At 18.1% G+C, this 22,753-nt stretch overlaps 4 protein-coding genes across 4 annotated transcripts; 2 read left to right on the forward strand and 2 right to left on the reverse strand.

Moving 5' to 3' along the window:
- Positions 1-368: 368 nt before the first annotated feature.
- SRAE_X000071900 (Fatty-acid amide hydrolase 1) lies at positions 369-2,073 on the reverse strand (the record flags this gene model as incomplete). Its single annotated transcript, XM_024645095.1, has 2 exons — positions 369-1,932; positions 1,982-2,073. 2 exons carry the CDS (start codon positions 2,071-2,073, stop codon positions 369-371), a joined length of 1,656 nt encoding a protein of 551 aa, XP_024510588.1.
- A 5,210-nt stretch (positions 2,074-7,283) lies between these two features.
- Positions 7,284-12,326, forward strand: SRAE_X000072000 (cAMP-dependent protein kinase type I regulatory subunit; the record flags this gene model as incomplete). Its single annotated transcript, XM_024645097.1, has 3 exons — positions 7,284-7,469; positions 11,337-11,630; positions 11,679-12,326. 3 exons carry the CDS (start codon positions 7,284-7,286, stop codon positions 12,324-12,326), a joined length of 1,128 nt encoding a protein of 375 aa, XP_024510589.1.
- Positions 12,327-14,265: 1,939 nt separating this feature from the next.
- Positions 14,266-14,989, forward strand: SRAE_X000072050 (Hypothetical protein; the record flags this gene model as incomplete). The annotated part of the gene is made up of 3 exons (XM_024645098.1): positions 14,266-14,797; positions 14,850-14,908; positions 14,966-14,989. 3 exons carry the CDS (start codon positions 14,266-14,268, stop codon positions 14,987-14,989), a joined length of 615 nt encoding a protein of 204 aa, XP_024510590.1.
- A 175-nt stretch (positions 14,990-15,164) lies between these two features.
- On the reverse strand, positions 15,165-16,738 carry SRAE_X000072100 (Hypothetical protein; the record flags this gene model as incomplete). The annotated part of the gene is made up of 6 exons (XM_024645099.1): positions 15,165-15,392; positions 15,447-15,570; positions 15,632-15,846; positions 15,900-16,146; positions 16,204-16,416; positions 16,686-16,738. The coding sequence occupies 6 exons, from the start codon at positions 16,736-16,738 to the stop codon at positions 15,165-15,167; spliced, it is 1,080 nt and encodes a 359-aa protein (XP_024510591.1).
- Positions 16,739-22,753: the final 6,015 nt, after the last annotated feature.

Raw genomic sequence — 22,753 nt, forward strand, 5'->3', positions numbered from 1 at the left:
ACATTGTAAATATATAAAGTTAAATTTGTAAAAATTTACCTAAAATAATTTTTTTTAAAGAAATTGTGCTCAAAATATTTTATGATTATCACAAGGTAATGCTTTACATTTTTTAACCAAAGAAGTTTGGCATGACTGGAAGAAAGAAAATTTGTAAAAAAAAATGTAACTTCAACATAAGTGATTGATAAAAAAATCATTATATAAAATACAAATATTTTATCAATTAGTAAACTAGTTCGACTAATTTTCAATCAATACTCTTTAATCACACTAGAAATTAAAAATTTATATAAATAAAAAATATTTTTGATAATTAATATAGATAAAAAATAAGTTATTTTATTTAAAATTATCATTAAGTAGTTTTAATTCTTTTTTGTCATTAACTTTTCTAAATATGTCATGAATTGCAAAAGTTTTCCTTCTTGATATGGTAATGATATAACTTGAACTCCAATTGGCATACCAACAGTATGTTTACAACCTTCATAAACATTTTTTAGTACAAAATTCCATCCAACATTTTGATACTCTTTATCAAGTTCTTCAATATCTTTTTCATTAACTTTATCTGTTGTTAAAACACCTGCTGGAAAATTACAGGCATTCCACAATGCCATATCTAAAGCAGTTGCTCCTAAATAAGCCATATTTTTATATGGAATACCAGGAACAGGAAATTGAGGACATATAACAAAATCAAATTCTTCTTCTTGAAATTGGCGAATAAAATCATCAATTATTTTATCCAAATCGTCATGAACTTTACGTAAAGATATGGTATCAGAAAGCCCAGTTGAAGCCATTATACTTACTTGTGGACTAATCCATTGAGCAAGATAACTTCCAATACGTTTAACAAATTCTGGTATTGTTAAAGCTTTGAAAAATGGTTTTATATATTCATCAACAACTTCTCCTTTATAGGCATCACAAAGCCAAGTACCATTATCAGGTAAAATTAAATTAAATATTACAACAGCAAGTTCTTCAACTGGTGGTAATATAAATTCAACAAGTTTACATCCATCATTTTTCAAAACTTCTAAAACATCTTCAAGAGCACGACGATTTGAGGGAACAGGATCTATAAAACCAGTGGTTTTAAAATAGGCAACTTTTGTTGGTTTAACAAAATTATCAAATTTAATGCCACAAGGAATATTAAATGGTACTTTTTTGCAATAACTACCATCCTTAAAAAATATTTTCCAAAGAATTTCTTGTTGATAAGCATGTTTTGTAAAAAATCCAAAACATAATGTTAAACGTGATATTCCACCTAGTCCTTTATCAGAATTTTGACCAACTAATGTTTCTTTACATGGTTTCATTGCAGCAACACCACACATTGAAGCAGGAATTCTAATACTTCCAGCAAGATCAGATCCAATACCAAATGGTATACCACCAGTTGCTAAAAGACATGCTTCACCACCAGAACTACCTCCTGGAGTACATTCTTTATTGTAAGGATTTTTAGTAATTCCATATAATGGACTTGAACAACATAAACTGATAAGAGCTTGAGGAACAGTTGTAAAACAAAATGGTATTCCTCCTAATGTTTCAAAATGTTCAACAATACTATTTTTTTTTGTTTCAATTTGATTATATCTTTTAGCTAAACCTAAATCACATGGATATCCTGGCATTAAAAAATTTCCTTTAACTGAAAATGGAATACCAAACATTGGCATTTTATTTTTTTCTTCTAGTGTAAGATTATCAAGTTTTTCTGCTGTAATAAGTGCTTCAGGAAAAAAGTATTGTATACAATTAAATTCATCATTTATGATGAAACATTTATCAATATAAGCAATTAAAACATGAGCAGCTTTATAACGTGTTTCTTCCTTAGATTGGCATTCAATTAATTCTTCCAATTTTTTTGATAGTATTTCATTTGCTAATTCATTTGTAACATTACTATAAAAAGTTATATTAAAAATTAATTTAATTTTTTTTTTAAACTTACTGTTTTTTTATAAACTTATCATAGTTCCCTTTAAATTCATCATGTCTTAATGAAAGGCGTTCTTTGGCAATTGTTAATTGTTTTTGAGACATATTATTCTAAAAATAATATTTATATATATATTTAATAAGGTAAATTTTAAAAAAAAAACAATATTATTATTATATATAAAGATTATTATTTAATAGTTTTTAAATATAAACAGTATTCCACGTAACTAGGTGTTGTTATGTAATTAAAGAAGGATTATAACTTTAACATTGAAAATCATACTAATTATAAATAAAGTGTATCATTAATCACATAAATGTAGGCAATTTATAAATTGTAAAATCAAAAATTTTGTTAAAATTAGGTTGAAAAAAAATGAAACAATTATGTGCAAATTTGTGACAATCACGTGAATGAATTTAAAGTTTGGGAGATTGTTATAATAATTATAAAGATAAATTTAACAAAGATAGTATGATTTTATATAAAGTTGTTCATAGTATTAATGTATTGTTGTATTTAATAAAAGATTAATCAAGTGTCATTAAAAAAATGTTAAAATTTAACTTTTTATCATTGATATATTTATAATAATTTAAAGGTAAAAATAATTATTATATTTATATTAGTATTAAAATTATAAAAACATTTATTAAAAATATAATTAATAAAAAAATGTTATCAATTACATTTTAAAATGATGAAATAGGAAAAAAATTAAAAATAATATATATATTAAAAGAAGCAATTTACAATATATAATTTATATATTTATTTCTGAGTAACAATTATTACTCTATTAGATAAACATATTTTGATCATTTTTAACAAAAGCATTTAAATTTAAAGCGAATTGAAAAATAAATACATAATTGGTTGAGAGAATAAAAAAAAATGTAAATATTGACAATTTTTATATGACTATAAAATATTTTTATCAGGTTAACATTTGAAGAATTTATATACATATATATAAATCTTTTCGAATATAAAAACTATTTCATTCTTTAAAAATTTTTATGATAAAAAAGAGATAACTATTTTATATCAATAATGTTAAAAATTTATATTTTTCCTTCTTTTTTTTTAACATATAAGCTATGGAAAATAATTTTTTTCTTCTTATTTTTTGACAATATAATAAGTTAAAAAAAAAATACTTTTTTTGAAGTAATTTTTACTCTACCAAATTATTAAGGTTAAAAAAAATAATTGCTAAAATTTTTTTTTTTATTTATCATGATATATTTTATCATATATGTTTTCTTTTTTAACAACAAATATTTTTAAATAACTCTCTTTAATTGATATTGATGTAATGATTTTTTTTTTTATAAAAAAATATACTTTTTTTAAAAGTAAATAAATTCTAAATATAAAGTTCTTTTCCATTTAAAATGTTATAAGATATATAATAAAAAATTTTGTTAGAATTTAATTCGTATATAGAAATATATATGACATCATTCGGAGATATATTTTTATATTTCCATTTTTATATTTATAAATATTTTATAATATTTAAGAAAATTGTTTTTTTTTAAAGTTATAAAGTTTAATTGCTTAATATAAAACTTTAAAATGTAATATAAATATAAATTTTATTTTCTTGTTTTATTATTATATAATGTTAATGATAGGTATTGTTAAAATACTATGGTTATTATCAATAAAAAATCTTTTATCAACTGATATCTAAAAGATAAGTTATAAAAATATTATAAAATATTCTTTTATTTAGTGAGTGGAAAGAAATATTATCACTTTTTATAAATTTTATTTTCAATTTTTATACTTTAAGTTATTATTTTAATTTATGTCACTTTCTTGAAAATTTCTTTAATTTTAATATTCAAAAGATTTATTTTTAAATAGAAAAAAGTTACATAAAAATGTTTGTTTAGTAAAATTTCATTTTTCCATCAGCTTATATACTACCCATCAATTCATATATATAATATTATTTTACAAAAATACTCAAATTTATTTATTGTTGATTTTAAATAAATCTTTTTAATATTTTAATAATTATAATTATTATAAATTTAAAATGTTTCTAACTTTAAAATTATTTACATATGTATATAAAAAAAAAGGATTATATATCAATATAATATTTAAAAAATGTTTAACTTATTCTTTCTATTATAATTTTATTAGAAAACGTTATATAATTAAATACTTTACTGCAAAATTGTTTAAATATATCAATTTCAATGACTCTATATGTCACGAATATATAAATTTTTTCGTAGATTTTATATTTTATTTTCTTCAAAATATATATATGTAAATATTGTTTATATCATTATAAAAAAAAAAATTCTTTATATCAATAAATCATATTAATGTATTTTGTAAATTGTGGCATAAAATATAAAAAGATATCAACATAGATCTAAACAAAATGCCTATTTTTTAATGATATAAAATATATGTACCACTTTTAGTTTTAAAGCAGTTCAAAAACATGCCATTCTTTCAACATATTTTTATTTATAAGTCTTTCAAATTAACTTAATCAAACTGCTTTTATGTAAAAACTACATTAAATAAATTTTTATAACAAAATAAAAGTATAAGATGCTTTTTATGAAACATTTAAATAAACATTTCTTTTTTTTTTTTTTAAAAAAAAATTTTTTTTTTATTTTTATTTGTTAGCAAAAAAAAAAAAATATTCTAATATTACCTAAATTAAAGATACAATATTTTTTTTTTCTTTATTCATATTGTGTAAAATATTTACTAGGGTGTAAATTTACCAAAACTGTTATCTTTATCATTCTAGTATTTTGTTATCAATCCATTGCTTAAGAGTTAGCTGACTTTGTTCTCTTAACTTTATTTTAATATAGATCCTCATACGGTCAGCTTTTAAAATTGTTAACTAAGACAGAGAATTATGCGCCATCAATGCTCCCTTAACCCTGTACTCCTTTCTCATTATTTCCTCTCTTAATATAACATTTTCTCTAACTATTTTTATCTTTTCAAAATGTCTATGTAATACTACAACCGCTTTTGCCTGATTTCGCCGCTGCGGTACTATGAAATGTTAAGAGAATCCGTACACGTCCACATTTATATATTTCATCTATTATACAACAAGACTTTCACTATGCTATTCGAAATAGCATCTTTTGATACTAATACAAAGTTGCTATGGCTATTTTCTTTTCATTATCAATGCTTTAACTCATAAATATTACCACTATTTTATTAATCAAAAACAATGTTAACATAAATTATATCATATATTCTTTTTTTTTTTATAAAATATAGTTTTTGCAATTTTGTTGATGGAAAGCATTATAGAAAATTAGTGTACTTTGATACTGAAACATTTTTTTTTTCTAACCAAAAATTAATTTACATAATTATTTAGCATTTTAATATTTTACATTTAATGAAAATAAACTAATGATAATTATTTAATATTTAAAAACTTATATATATATATATATCAGGTATAAATGTTTATGTGTGCATAATATTATGTAATGAAATATGTCTATATTTTTTTTATAAATCTATTGATATAAATAAATTTTTTTTTTTATTATTCACAGAACAATTTATTTTATGTTTTTATTTTTTATACAAAACTAATATATTTCATTATAAACAAAAACAAAAAAAAAAAGAATAATATAATTATGGAAGTTTTTATCAAATTAAAAAAAAAAATTAATTTTCTTGACTTTATATATATATATGATATAATTTAGATGAACCATACTTGAATAAATTATTTGTAAATATTATTACAAATATTATTAGCATAAGCTTATAATAGTATATACATATATCAATGAGTTTATTTTATTCAAATAATAATAGTTATAATATTCAAAGTACTGATTACATATTGTATACATATATATGCTATCACATTGTAAAATCTCACTTTTAGATTATATTATTATTTCTTAATAAAAGAAGGTAAAATATTTTATATTATCATTTTCATTGTGATCAGTATAACTTTATTAAATATCTTTTATTATATTACTATTTCATACGTTACTAATATTTATTACATTTGTTCTTTTTTTTTTAAATTAAATATAATATTGTTAAATATATATTTTAAATCTTTTAATTGGCATTGACAAATAATAAATTTTTTATATATACAACTAAAATGCTTTCTATGACATAAACATATTCACATGAGTTATGTTGTAAATATTTACACATTTAAAAGTGCCATGATAATTACTTTAGTTTTTAATTTTATAATAAATAACTAGAAGATATTCAAAAATTAACAAATTGCTTTGGATAATTACTTTATTCATATGTTAGCTATAAAAATATATATATATATATATATAATATTTCGAGGAAAAAAATTGTATGAGATTTTTTAACTTTGTCATATTTTTCATATATAGTATGTCATCAAATACTTTTTTTTTATATAAATATTGTCTCTTCATTTTTTTTTCTCATTTACATGACAAACTTTACAAATATTACACTCTATTTTTCACGTACGTTCTTTATGTGGTACGTCAATTTCCAATTCCAAATATTACTATCTCTAAAACATAATTTTGTCAAAATTTTTTTTTTTTTTTAAATATAAACATATATAACCCTCTCTCTTAGTATAAGTCTTGTATATGTGATGGTACTTAATGATGACGATGTGTTGTTGCAGTTAGAAGTGACTCTACGAAGGACAATATAGGCGTAGAAACTACCAACACGGTATTTGTAGGGTTATGATGACTAGTCCGATACTCTTTTATATTTTTATATGGCATTCATTATTTCTATTCTTAACAATCACTGTGGTAAACATGATTTGTTTAATAATGTAAAAATTAAAATATAAATATAATTTTTTTTTTATTATTTGGATTTCTTTTCTCTTTTCTTTAAAAAAAAAAAGAAAAAAATATTATGTATTTAAAAAAAAAATTAATATTTGTCAAGATGTATATATATATATATTTTTTTTTTCTATCTATATATTTCTATGTTCAATGAAATATATTACAAATATAAGAAAAAGAAATTTTTAAATTTCCGTTAATTTGATTAAAAATTTTTTTATATTTTTGCACTAATAATTTTGTTATTCTCATTAAAAATTGAAATGTTTTTCTTTTATTGTAATAGAAAAAAAAAAGTAGAATAAGAAATACAAATTATATACTTCATTAGTTTGTTAATTAAGAGTTAAAAATCATTATAAATATTATGGTATAATAAATATTTCGTTAATAATAATAATTTTTTTCCTTATATTTTATTTTATAAATTATTATACAAATAAAGTTAATGATTTTTAGAAAGCATGTCTTCTGGGGGTGACAACTGCAGTGAAGAGGCTCAATTAGCTCAATGTCAGCTTTATGTCCAACGGCATAATATTCAACAACTTGTAAAAGAAGCCATTGTATCACTATGTATCCATAAACCTGAAAATCCCATTCTATTCCTCAAAGAACATTTTGATAAATTGAATGAGCATAGATCTCAGGTTAGTTTTTTTTTTTATTATAAAATAATAAAAATGAACAATTTTTGTTAATAATAATTTATTACTTATAAACTATTACGTCAAATGTTATTTTTACTTCTTTTTTTTTAAATATTTTAAAGATTAATTATTTAGCTTTTTACAATATTTAAGATATATAAATTAATAAATACATGCGTTGAAATATTTTTAAAAAAAAAGAAAGTAAAAATAGGTTTATAAAAAGATAACAAGTTATTATTTATATATTTTAAAAGGAAAAGTAACTTCATTCCAAAAAATGAAAAGTATTATAATAATGAAAAAAAAAGAAGTATAAATATATTTTTGTAAAAAAAAAGAGGAAAATTTATAGAAGATAGTAGTGCAAATCAAATGTATTATTGAACATTATAAATTAGCTTTTGTTTATAATAAAAATTTCTAAACAGATGGTATTAAAAAGACAGTGCAAATGACGGAATAAACATATAAGAGATTATCCATATAACAATTAAAATTTAAAATGTCTAAATTAAACTAATGATTAAGAGATATTTTGCTAAGTATATTAAAATTATTCTATTATTTATATTTAATTGTTTAGTATATGTATTTATCTTTCTTTTCATATATCTAGAATGAAAAAATCTTCCTTTTCTCGTAAAAATAACCATTATTTTTCATTTTTATTAGCTTTTTTAGTCTTAAATATATATATATATTTATGTATATATATATTTATTATTATAAAAATAAATTGAAACCACTTTTGTTTAACAATAATTTTTATAATTGATATTATATTATTATTATTTAAAACTTGTATAGTTGTAAAAGTATAATGAAATGTGACATTTTTGTTATCTATCATAGTTGATAAAAAATTTTTCCTTTCTGAGTTTTAATTATATTTTAATACTTTTACATGTTTTAACAACAAAATATTAACCTTCATTTAAATTATAAGATCATGTACATAAACGCTTTTTCATTTCCTATATCAATTGTCAATTAATATAATAATGGTTAAAGTTAATTAAATAAATTCTAATTATTCATTTTATATTCTAATCAAATATTTATTTATATATGTTATATATATATGTTAAATTATATCATTATTGTTTATCAATTAAAACTTTTTTCTTATTTGATTTTTAAAACTAAAATACACATTTTGATAGTACTTTTAGTAGAATTCTAACTAAGCATTTATTCACTCTTTCATATATTATCTATTTGGTACTATATGTATATATATATATATATTGATATTGATAAGGGCAAGTAATGTCTATGTAAATAGTAAAACAAAAAGATACTAACCATTTCATACTGATACATCTATATAAATATATATAATAAGACCAAAAAAAGTATTAAGATAATATATATGTTTATATTATATATATATATATACAGATGCTCAAAGCTCATCTTAGAAATATTAAAATAAAAGACTTTTTATTGATATTTTCAAGTGTAGAAATTAAAAATATTAAACAGTTTATTTGTTTTTTTTTTTTAACTAGTGATTTTTAAATATTCATGATAATTTTATAAAAAAAAAATTGAAGAGATCATTTACACTATTCATATTTATTTAGAAGAAACAATTTTTTTTTGTTAAGTTTAATAATCAAATTTTTATTATAGTTATACATTTAAAGAAAAAAAAATTATAAAGATTGATATAAGTTTAAAGTATAAAACATTTTTAAATGTTACTAATCCCAAATTATTTAATATGTTTAACACTATCAATAAGTTTTATCATTAATCATATCTATTGTTTCCTCCTTTCCTTTTTATTATGTTATTTTTTAAAATATGTATTTATTTTTAAGATACTTTAAAATATTTCAACTAAAGTGCCAAATTTTGTTTGCCATTCATAAATATTGTATAACATTTTATTATCATTATTTAAATAATAATAGGATAGGATATATGCTTTAACATTTAAGCCTAATTGAATGTTATATTTTTAAAATATTAATCATTCTTTTGATGCAATTTAAATATGCAAATATTAAATTTTTTCTTGTTATATAAGTATTAGAAATTTTTATCATATGACAATTTTATCTTTAATATTTTTAATAATTTTTTTTTATTTAATATTTAGCGAATAAAAAAATATATTTTTTTTTTAATTATTTTCACCTATTTATTTAATAATGGGACAAAAACATAGCACTAAAAGGCGTAATAAAGAGGAGAAAAGTAAAGAAAATAAGGCTCTTGAAAGTGAATTAAAAAAAGATGAACAACTTTCAGGTTGTGAGATACGTAATGTGGTATGTAAAAATTTTTTTATTTTTTGATATGCAAATTCTTATCAAACATAATATTTCCCTAAAAATTATCTTTTAACTTATACTTTATATTTTCAAAATTTTACATCACTTTTCTTTTAAAATAAAATGATAAAATATGATTATATTAAATTGAAATGTTACAAACAAATTTTTAACAATTTCTATTATTCTAAAATTATTTTACCAAAACAAATATATTTAAATATTCATATAAAATAAGTTAAAAAAAAAAGACAATATTTTATTATTTAATTTTTGTTCTTTTATAACTCAACAAATATATTAAAAATTTTTGACTTTCTTATTGAGACATTTTTATTGTTAAGAAATACTTTATCAGTATAATTTCTAAGCTTTTTTATAATATTATTAGTATATTTTTAATAAGATATAATAATATTTGCTTCTTGGTAATTGAAAAACAATACCCGTGTGTGTTTTTAATTTTAAATAATTGTTTTTATGAAGATTATCAAAAAATAGAGTAAACAAATATTATTTACTGGTATTAATAAAAGCAAAATTTATATTAAAAAAAAATAATGATCTATTTTTTTTTATTTTATTAAAACTTTTTTTATACCACTTTTTTCAGTTAGTAGTTAATTTTAAAAAATATATCTTTAGTAGATCCTTTTAATATTACAAGTATAGTTTTTTATAATAATTTACTATTTTTAAAATTTGACTTAATTTTTATTTTAAAAATTATTTTCGTTTAATAAAATTTTATTTATATTACATTTTTTTTATGAATTATATATATATATATATATGTATGTATATTAGAATGTTGAGAAATAAATTTTAATCATAAAATTTATGAATTACATTATTTCCAAATAACATAATCACCATCAACAATTTAAAATAATTAAGCATTTTATCAGATGAGACATTTCTTCAATGACATACATATCCTTATTTCTTTAAATATATATATACATCTTAATATTTGTAAAATATATTTAGCTTTTCTAACATTCTTTCTAAATACAATTGATGTTAAGAGAGTGTTAGTAACCTATTTTCTTTATCTCAATTTTTGGCATGTGCGCTTTTTTAGTTTATAGTTTATGGTCCCTATATTCTTAACGATAAAGAGTTGTAGATATGTAATGAATGTTTTTACTTAACCATTATTATTTTATTTTACCAACCTTATATTTTAAAGTCTCACAAATTTTAATAAAATTGTAGGACGATTTTACTTTTTCATATAGAAACATTATAAATATATTATTTAAAAATTTTTAATAATATATTATATATTTTATTTAGTCTATATAAATATTTAAAACATCTAAAAATTCAAAAAATTAAACTAAAACAGTTTAAAAATTTGGTAATTTGGATAAAATGCCTGCAAGTTATATATATAAAAAAAAGTTTAAAATATAATATCAATATTATTAATATAATTATTTTAACTTTATTTACTACCACATTTTAGAAATTTTTTATTATAAAAAAAAAATTTAAAATGAATAAAAATATATATAATAAATGAATAAAAAATTAATTTTTTTTTATTATAATTTAATAATAAATTTATTTTTTCTAGAGTGATACTCATGAACACGAAAATGTTGATGATGATGATACAATTGACGAACCACCCAAACTTCCACAAGGTAATCGTAGACGATTAGGTGTTTCTGCTGAAGTTCCTGATGAAAATGAAGCAGCAAACTATAAAAGAGTTGTTATTCCCAAAGATCCTGAAACAGAAAAATCACTTCGAGCAGCTATGTGCAAAAATGTCCTCTTTTCTCATCTTGATGCTGATGAAGAAAAAGCAATTTTTGATGCTATGTTTCCTGTAGAAAAAAAGAAAGGTGAAACAATTATTGAACAAGTATGTTTATAATTATTAATAATAAAAATAATATAATTATTATTTAAGGGAGAGGAAGGAGATAATTTTTATGTTATTGACTCTGGTGAAGTTGATGTATATGTCAATAATGAATTCATGATTTCTATCAAGGAAGGCGGGTCCTTTGGTGAATTAGCACTTATCTATGGAACTCCTCGTGCTGCAACTGTTGTTGCTAAATCAGAAACAGTCAAGTTATTTGCCATTGATCGTCTAACTTATAGGCAAATTCTTATGGGTTCAACAATGAGGAAAAGAAAATTATATGATGAATTTCTTTCTAAAGTTCAAATACTTGCAGATCTTGATAAATGGGAAAGAGCTAATGTTGCAGATGCATTGGAACGTTGTGACTTTGAAAAAGGAACACATGTTGTTGAACAAGGACAACCAGGAGATGAATTTTATATTATTGTTGAAGGTGAAGCAAGTGTATTACAAAAAAGAGCTGATGATGCTCCATATGAAACTGTTGGTCACCTATCCTCATCTGATTACTTTGGAGAAATTGCTTTACTTTTGGATCGTCCACGTGCAGCTACAGTAGTTGCTGAGTCTCCATTAAAATGTGTTAAACTTGATCGTGCTCGTTTTGAACGTGTCATGGGACCTGTTAGAGAAATTCTTAAGCGTGATGTTTCCAATTATAATTCATACGTCAAACTTATGACATAATTTGATACTTTAATTCGATTAAAGTAATAATTTACACAGCTGTTTCTTACAGTGTCAAAAAAAAATTCATTAACGTTAATTAGATAGATGGGGATGGATTTATTAATGTCATTAACAAGTGGTAAAAAATACCTTTCATCATTAACCAACTCTATCTTCAAATATGACTGTTTAATAAATCATAACCAAAAAATTGATGTAACTTTTTAATTACCCATATTCTTCTTTTTTTCTAAATTGTATTTTCGCAAACGCCCTCGTTTTGCTATAACTTTTGTATCATTTAATCCCTATTGTCAATGTCTATACATAAACATCTATATAATTATCGAAACAAATCTTTTGTTGATTCATATTCTTTTTTTTAATAACTTTTTTTTTTTAAAAACAAAAAAAAATACCACTGCTAATACACATACACATACGTACATTATGCCATTAGTTTTACCATAATTTTTTGCATTATTATTTTTAATGTATGTGTCAAAAAAGAATTTTTTTTTTTTTTGCTATGGTTTTTTTAATGCAATTTATATATTTTTTTATTCATTTTATTATTGTACGAAAAAAAATTTTTACCTAGTATACATTTTTTTTTTAATTTTACTAGTTTTTAATACTTTTTTTTTATTATGGTATTTATTAAATGTATAATTTTTATCAGATTACCTTAATGATTCGTACATATTATTATCATCTTTTTTTTGGCTTTATCAGATTTTTCTTTTACTTATGATTTAAAAAAAAAAAGAGAATTAAAGTTGGAATTAATACATTTTTTTTTAGTACTACAATTTTTGATTATAATATAAATACTCTCATTTATTTTTATTCTTTTGTAAATTTAAGATTTCTATAAAGTGTCTCAAAATAAAATGATTTTTTTGACAAGAATAATATTTTTCATAAAAACTAATAATATTTTGAGATGAAAAAAAAATAAACAATTAAAAGTATGACAAAAATATTACAATTAAGTTAAATAAATCAATTTTCTTAATAAATGAAAAACAAAAAAATGAAATGTAACAAAAAAAAAAATGGAAAAGAATATTAAAGTAAAAAAAATTTTTTTTTATAAATAACAACTATCAGATTCAGTTCTTTTTTCATAATATGAAAATATTCATTAAAAATAAAATAAAAATATATAAAATTGATGAAATATTTTGAAAACTATATTAAAATAAATTTATATTACTATTTTTAATGATTATTTTGTTAAGAAAATGATATAATGTATTAAAAAAAGATGGTTTTTAATGCAAAGAAAAATTTATTTGCCTCTAAATTTTATATTAACTTTTTTTTTATAAATAGTGAAAGAGTAACATCTGGATAGAACAACTTTTTTTGATAATTCTATTAATCTGTCTTTTTACTATTTGTAAAAAAAAATATTTCAAATTTTTAGTATAAAGCAAAGAAAAAAAACAACCACGTTTTTAAAAAAAATTTAGATTTTTTTTTATTAAATTTAAATAATAACATTGTAAAAAAAATTGTTAAAAGTTAATAGTTTGTTAAATAATTAACTTTTTTTTTAATCGTTTATTTTGGTTTAAAATTAAAGTAATAAAATATTTTAGTAACTCTATAAAATGTCATGAATTTTAAAAAAGAATTTGGGTGTATTTAAATAAATGCATCAGATAAATTTAGCTGAAGTAAAAAATATTTTTTTCACTTACTTTTACAATTTTATTATTAAATTATTTAAAGTCCCTTTGAACTAGGAGTTTATTCTTTACTTTCTATATTTTATTTTTATAAGCAATTTTATTTTAAAATATTTTTTTTAATAGTTAGTATATATTATTTATATAAATGTCATGTTTAAATGATATTATTTTATTTTACAATAAAAAATTTTTCATTTTTATTAATGTTAATAAGTATCTATATATGTATATATTTTTATAGTTAATTTAAAAAAAAAATGTCAACATTTATAGAACCGGGAGGTACAATAAATTTTCAAAGAAATATTAAAAATGTTTCCATTGTTAAACCAAACAATACTCATGAAAGTTGTAATTTACTTTTTAAAAAAAGAATTAAAGAACCATCTAAATTAATGAATCATCCAAGTTATCTTGTTAGTTTGGATCATTATGAAGAAATGATTAAAATTAATTCAAGAATTCATATACACAATAATTTATGTTGTTACAAATTATTTTATATTAAATCAGTTGCTTATTTTATTGGATATTTAGAACTTTTGACTTTTGTTATATTAGCATCATACTACATAACACAATTGATTGTTCATGGTTTTACTTATTCATCACTATTTTTAATTCCAATATGTATACTTCAACTATGCTTAACAATTATCTTATATCATGGTTTAAAAACTTATAATACATTACTACTAATAATAAGTTTAATAAGTTTTATTGGACGTATAATATTTTGTATTATATATCTTATAACATATTTATTTTTGATAAAATATCAACAATCAGGTAAAAAATATTTTTTTTTTATAATTAATCTAAATAAAAATTTTTTTTGTAGATGATATTATATCTGATTCAGGAACATTTATGATACGAAATATTCTAATTGGTGTTTATGTACTTATTATGATTATTTCAAGTTACGTTATATATTGTTGCTATTCTTATTTTCAGAAAGTTATTTCAATTATCCCATAAATAAACGCAAATTTTTATAAAAATTTATTCTCTTTTTATTATCACTTAACTTTATAATAATTTTTAATCTTTCATTTATTTATATAATAAAAATAAAGAATAAAAAAATTTTATTTATTAAAAATATTGTATTATTATTTTTTTTAATAAAATTATTGCGGTACATTTATTTTTCTTAAAAATTTTTTATAATAAAAAAGACAATAAATATAATAAAACAGTTTTGAGTTGAAATTTTTATAGTTCTTTGTGAAAATCCAACTGCTGACCGTAATCTTCCTTCAAAATCACTCCATGTTAATATTTGATTAAATGGTATACTTTTAACTTCAAGACGTGAACAACTTATATTACAAAAATATTCAAAATTAAGCCTCTCACACATACAACGAGTTATAGATGTCTGAATTTGTAATTAAAAGAAATTAATTTTTATTATAAATAACATTATACTTACTTGTAAACAATATGATTGATGTAATTGAAATATATCTGTTAAAGCTGACCGTACTAATAGACATTCTTCATCACGTTTTGTTTCACTATACTGTAATAAATTTGATGATGCTTGAAGTTTCATTCTATAAAATATTAAATTAAAAAAAATATATATATATATATATTAAAATTATTATTAATTACCTTAAAAGACTATGTCTATTGGCTTCTTGAACACTACCATGTGCTTTATTTTTTATGTCTTCTTCACATCTACTTATATCTTGACGAAAGATTTCACTTGTACAATTAGTATTATTACTAATACATATAGATTGAAGATATCCTATATAACTAATAAATTGAAGGTCTGTTGGTGGATTTTGACGATAAATAGTAGATTTATATTGATGTCGCCTCTAGAAATATAAAAATTTTTATAATATTAAAAATTAATAATATTTAATATTACTCTATTTGATGAGCGTAACTGTTGTTGTTGACATTGTAAACGTCTTTTTTTATATGCTGTACTTGCAGCTCTTCCAACAACAGATGGTTGACATTGTACATCCTTTTTAGTAAAACATTCATCTAAAAAATTATAATGTTTACATTGAAAATGTAATTGTTGATCAGTACAAATATTTGTATTTTTTTCAAATAATTGTTTAAAACATAATTCAGCTTCATTATGAAAACATGTAATTGATGAAGTACTATAAAAAAAAAAATAATAAAAATTTATACTAATTAAAATAATAATAAAAATATACCTTGGTATTTGCGTATGTATGATATAAGCTACCAAAAATGGTATTTTTATTTGTAAAAATATTACTATAAAAATTTGATAAAATAAAGAAGCCAAATTCATAAGTGTAATTGCGAAATTTCTAATTTCTAATAAGAAAATGGTTTTTTTAGAAAATGTTTTCTTCAATTGTAAATCTTTATCTTTTCTATTGATAATTGAACTATTTATATATCTGGAATAAAAAAATAATAAAATAAAATAAAAAATATTTTTGAATAAATATTTAAAAAATATAATAATTTATATAAAAAAAAAATTAATATTTTAATATTAATTAAATTTTTATTTTCAATAAATATCTATAAATGTGATTTTTTTTATATATATTTTATATTAAAATACAATATATAAATTTTAATATTTTCTAAAATTTATCATTAATATTATTGGTTTGTAAAATAGGAATATATTAAAAGATTATTCCTTATATCTATTACTTACCTTGTAAAAATCTTATCTTCATTATTAAAATTTATTTTTGATGTTGATAACATACACCAATTGAAAATTTTTTTTATTAACTTCCAATTTTTAAGATTAATTAAAATTATTAAAAAATTAAATAATATTAATAGTATATTTAATAAAAATGATAGTCTTTTCCAAAGAAAAAATTTGAATAATTTTATATCATTTATTAAATAATCTTTCATATAATGGCTTAATAATAGGACTTCTATAAAATTCGTTTCACTAAAAGAATACTTTCTATCTTCAACTACTAATCTTTGTTTCTTAAAGCTCTACAAGGAATTGAATATAATAGAAAAGAAAATGTATATATATATATATATATATATTTATATTTATTAATTATTAAATTTTAAAAATATTGTAGAAAATTTTTTAAATTTAAATGTATATCAATAAGACATAATACACCACTATGATAACATATTTTATTTAACAACAAACATATAAAAAACTAAAGAAACTAACATTAGATTATGAAATACGAAACTTGATCTATTTTTATTGAAAAATGCCGACATATATTTATTAGTGAATATTAATTTATATCTTCTTTTTTTTTTAAAAAAAAAAAATGATATTGTAAAAATAATAATCACAAATTTTTTTTTTTAAATAATATTTAATATTATTTATTATTAATAAGAAAATAAGAATTTATGATCTTTTATTACTAATATTAATCAAATAAAACAGTTAAAATTTAAAGTGGTAAATTTTTTTTTAATATAATTAATAATATATAAAATTATAAGATAAAGTTAAAAATTATTTAATCATTAAACAAGTGAAAATTAAAGTTATAATTTATATTTTATAAAAATGTATACTTTTTTCACACGATATAACAATCATCAAATTTGTGAATAATATCGCTTTTCTAGGAGAGAAATATAAAAAGGTCTAATTACAAACTATTAGTAAACTTTTTCGAAATATACTCAATATGTAGAGTAAAAGATTTTAATTATGTGTAATCTCTTCTTTTTCTTAAAAATATTTTTATGAATATTAAAAAGTTATAAATAAAAAAGAAATGTAATGGTACATCATATGTGTACTTTACTATCATATAAAGTATTTCATAATTGTCCTAAACCATATAAAAAAAAATATTTGTAACCATCTAAAATGATAAAAATAATAAAAGTATTATTTTTATAATATTTTAGTATTAACATTAAAAATAATATACATTTTTAAATATTTTTAATTTTACTATTTAAAAACCTAACATTTTTATTATTAAAATTGCTCTAATAAATATGAGAAAACTTTTTAGTACCCCCTGTCAAAAGGTAAATTTATAAAATTTCTTTTTATATTATTAAAAACTATTCTTATATTATTATTATAAATTTATAATAAGATTGTTACAAAATTAATTATTCTTTTTAAATTAACTTACCTTAGTTTTTAACATTTCTAAAGTATTTTGTCTTTCATTATTAGTAAAAATATTATTTTTTGATAATTTTAAATTTCCATGATTTTTTAATATATTTTGATCATTCATTTTTTTATTTATAATAAAAATTTTTATCCACTCTCTCTAAATATAGATATATAAGAAATTTATAAAAGTTAAGTTGTTTTTTTAAAAATATTATATATATAAAACTATAAAATAATTTTAGTAATATAATATCATATTAAAATTTTTTAATTTACACTATTAAAAGTATTTATTAACAAAAAAAGAAAGAAAGAAAATAAATACATAAATTTGATAGGTTTATGACTTAAGTGACAAAAAAAATCAATTATTTAGTAATTAATAAAAGATTATTAAAAGATTATTAAAAATATATAGATAATAATTTTTTACTATTAAATAATGAAGATATTTATAAAAGATAAAATTAAAAGAAGACTATTAAACTAAATAATTATTTATATAAATTTATGATATATTAAAAATTAAGAATTAAAAATAATATAATTATTAAAAAAAATGTGAAATTTTTTGTTATAAATAAATATATGAATGATAGATATTTAAAGTGATACAACTTTATAAGGAACAAAACAATCTGTTATGAAAACGAAAGTATTTATCTACATATTATGAAAATGATTATGATATATTCATATTTTTATATCTACCAGATATATAAAAAGTTTGTCACGCAAAAATAAAAGAAAGCATTTCTTATATCACATAATAAAGTTTTATATTTAATAGAAAAATAGATAAAAATTTTTTTTTTTTTAAAAATAAGATACAATAAAAAGTTGTTATAATTACTATCATTTAACTTTCATAACTTTGATATATAAATTATTAACAATAGAATAATATATGCATAAAAAATATTACAAAAATAAATATATATCATCTTTCATTTCATACTAAAATCAATTAATTTTACTAAAGTATTTTATTATGAATTAAACTATAAGATATTTTATAATATTTTTCAATGATTATATATTATTCTAAAATATTATTATTTTTATAAATTATAAAGAAGGTTTTAAAAAAATGATTATCATATGTCATTTTTTTTTATTTTTAACAAAATTAAAATCATTTTAATAAAATGATATATAGATAATTTGATAAAAAATTTATAGAAAAAAATATTAACTAATCATGTGCCATCTCATTTTGACTGATATTAAAAGATAAATTTATAAAAATTTAAAATAATTGAATAAAGTTTTATTATTAAAATGATAATCTTTAGCAAAATAGTCATTGCTAACAACAAACAGATATCATTTTTTTTAATATTATTTTCATCATACCAAAAATAAAAAAAGAAAATTTTGATTAAAAATTTTTATAAGTTTATACTACCATATCATTGAATATTATATAAAGAGTATCCAAAAATTACATAAAAATTTTTAATTCTCATAATTTTTAAGTTAAATATAATTTTTATTTTATTTTTTTTATTATACTCATTATTTGATAGTTGGTGGTCAAAAAGACTTTTAGTCTATATTATGGTAATTAATATATATAATATTGAAATAAAGTTAGGTGCATTTTTATAATAATTTTCAATTTTTAAAATGAAAAAAAAATTATTCTTTTATAAAAAATTTATTTATTATATATTTTCTTCAATTAACATAACAAAATTGAATAGAAAAAGTTAAAAAGAAAATTAAAAGCTTACTTTTTATTGTTTATGAAAATTCTTTTAACTTATTAATATAACTAGAAACATGATTATTTTATAAATTTATAAAATTTAATAAATTTAAAAAAAATGAATAAAATTTGTTTTATTATTATAATTAAATCTTAAGATTTTTTTAAAAAAATTTGTATGATAAATTGGTTAGTAAAAAAATTATTAAAAAAATCTGTATCAAAAGATGTTTTGAATAAAAATTATCAATTATTATCTTTTTTTTATTAAATCTCAATAATGTCAATTTGTATAACAACAAAAAAACCTTTAAAAATTTTTTTGTTAAATGTCTTTAAATAAAATTATATAGTTATAGGTAAAATAAATATAACTTTAAATCATAAACTTTTGAACAATTAAAGTATAAAAAATAATAAATAATTTTAAAAAAAAAGATTATTAAAAATTTCTTTAAAATTTTAAAGATGTCTTATATATATGTATATACTTGATAGTTTTGTCACCAAACTAACTACAATTAGGATTACTCAAAAGAACTCATTTTTGAGAAATATTTTGAACAAATAGAAAATAATTATAATGACTTATTTTGTGCTATCATATCTATATATTTAAATACCATTAAAATTTAGTAAAAACAGATAATTTCATATATATATTTATATAAAGCATATCTTTTATCAACTTCTTTTTTATACAAAAGGAAAATTATATATAGAAAGAAAAATAAGAATAATATAAAAGTATCAAAAGTTTATATGTTAAACAAATTAATATAATGAACTAAATATTCCCAACTCTACTTATTGATAAATGAAAATTTTTCCAATTATACATTATATAATACTTTAATGACAAAAAAAAAAGAAAATTTGTTATTATTAATAATTTTAATATATTTATCAAAAAAAAAATTTTTAAATTATAACATTCAAAAAGGGAATGAGATAAAACTAATTATAAGTTGATAAATTTTTATATATTTTAATATTATGGTAAACGTTAATAAAATGTATTAAACAAAAAATAATAAATAAAAATATTATTTTATATTAAAAAATTTTTTGTAAATTTATAGTAAATTTATTAATCAAAAAACTCAAATTGTAAAAAAATTTTTTTTTAATTACTAGCATTTTTCTGACCTTTGTGTTTTTTTTCTTTGTTATATAAAATACTTTATATTAACTTATCTAAAAGTAATTTTTTTTTTGTTTAAAATGCTATTTATGTATTATTTTTTTTATAATTTACTTAATGCTTTCAATAGAACCAGATTATAAAGAAAACGTATAATAATAATTAAAAATATGTTTTATCACATTGGATGATAATAATATGAAGTAGAATACAATAATAGTAAAAAAATATATTAAACTTGCACTTAAATAATAAAAGATAAGTAAAGAAAAAAAGCTTAATATTTTTAATATCAAAATTGAAATTAAAAATTTTTTAATAAAGTGATTCATTAGGTATTGTATTAAAAAAATGTACATTAAATAAAATTGTAAACAACAGAGAAATAATGATAATAATATGTTAAAAATTTTAATTTATGAGTAAAAAGATTAATAATATAAAAATAAATAATATTATAAAAGTTTAGATTTATTAATGATATGTTAAAAGTTTAAAGAAACTTTAAAATTATATTAATTAAAATTTATTTATACCACAAATATACAATTATAGTAATAATATATCATAATTAGCAGGAGAAAAAGAATAATTATTTGTGAAAATTATTCTTTAATGAATTTTAAATTTATTTCAATCAAAAATATTTTTCCCATATTTTAAACATTAAAAAAAAATTTGTTCATAAATTATATTTATATAAATTATAACCTTTAAATCTTTTTAAAATTATGCATTATTTTATTTTTTATCAAATGTAATTTATATATAATGGTAAATTATAGTTGTTTTTTTTTTGAATTAATAATATATTCAAATTGTAATTAGTAAAGTATTCATATATTTAAAATTTATATTGTTTAAACGCTTTTATTTTTTATTGTCGGAATCTATTTGTAGCATAAATTTTTTGTTTATATATATTTACCAATTTCAAAAATTTTTTATTAAGCTTTTTTGCAATCAAAATTATATTTATTTTTTCTATTCTTTTTTTTTACCCAGAAAAAAATATTTTTTTGTTGTATTAATTCATAATTTATATGATATATTTATCAATAATAACAATTTGTTTGAAAAAAAAACAATATAATTTTAAATTTATTATACAATCATTATTATACAATAAACTATATCTTATGATAATGTTTACCGGAAATTAAGAAATCAAACAAACACTTTAATTAAAAAATTTATATATATTAAGTACCTAAAATGAGCACCTAGAAAAGAAGTAACATAAAAAAAATATATTACTTTACAAAATAAAAAAATAATAATAATGAGGTTTTTTTTTAATAATAATAACATTGTTTAAAGATCTCGTATTGAAAATTTTGGTTTAACACATCAATTTTGTCAAATTTTTAATAATTAAATTTTAATAGTTTAGTAAAGATAGTTGTTAAAATTATGCAAGGCACGATTAATTCACTCTTTCCAAAAAAAAAAGAAACGATGAAATTTTTTTTGGAAGTAATTATACATTAAATATAGATAGGATTAATTAAAAAAAAAAATCTTTTTGCCATTAGAAATGCTTTTCATGAAAAAATTTACGGCTAACATAGTAGAGTATGAATTTTATTTTATTTCTATTTACATCTTCTTCAAAGAAAATTTGTTTTTGTACATATAAAAGTATTCTATATAAGTTTTTTTTTTGATGATTCTGATGACAATTTTGTTTTTATTTCACATCATCCATATTATTAATTAATAAAACTTCAACAAACATTCCTTTTTATTTATTACACTTTATCAAACGAGTATGTACTAATAATCAGT

This window comes from Strongyloides ratti (genome assembly GCF_001040885.1).
Source record: "Strongyloides ratti genome assembly S_ratti_ED321, chromosome : X".
NCBI classification, from domain to species: Eukaryota; Metazoa; Nematoda; class Chromadorea; order Rhabditida; family Strongyloididae; genus Strongyloides; species Strongyloides ratti.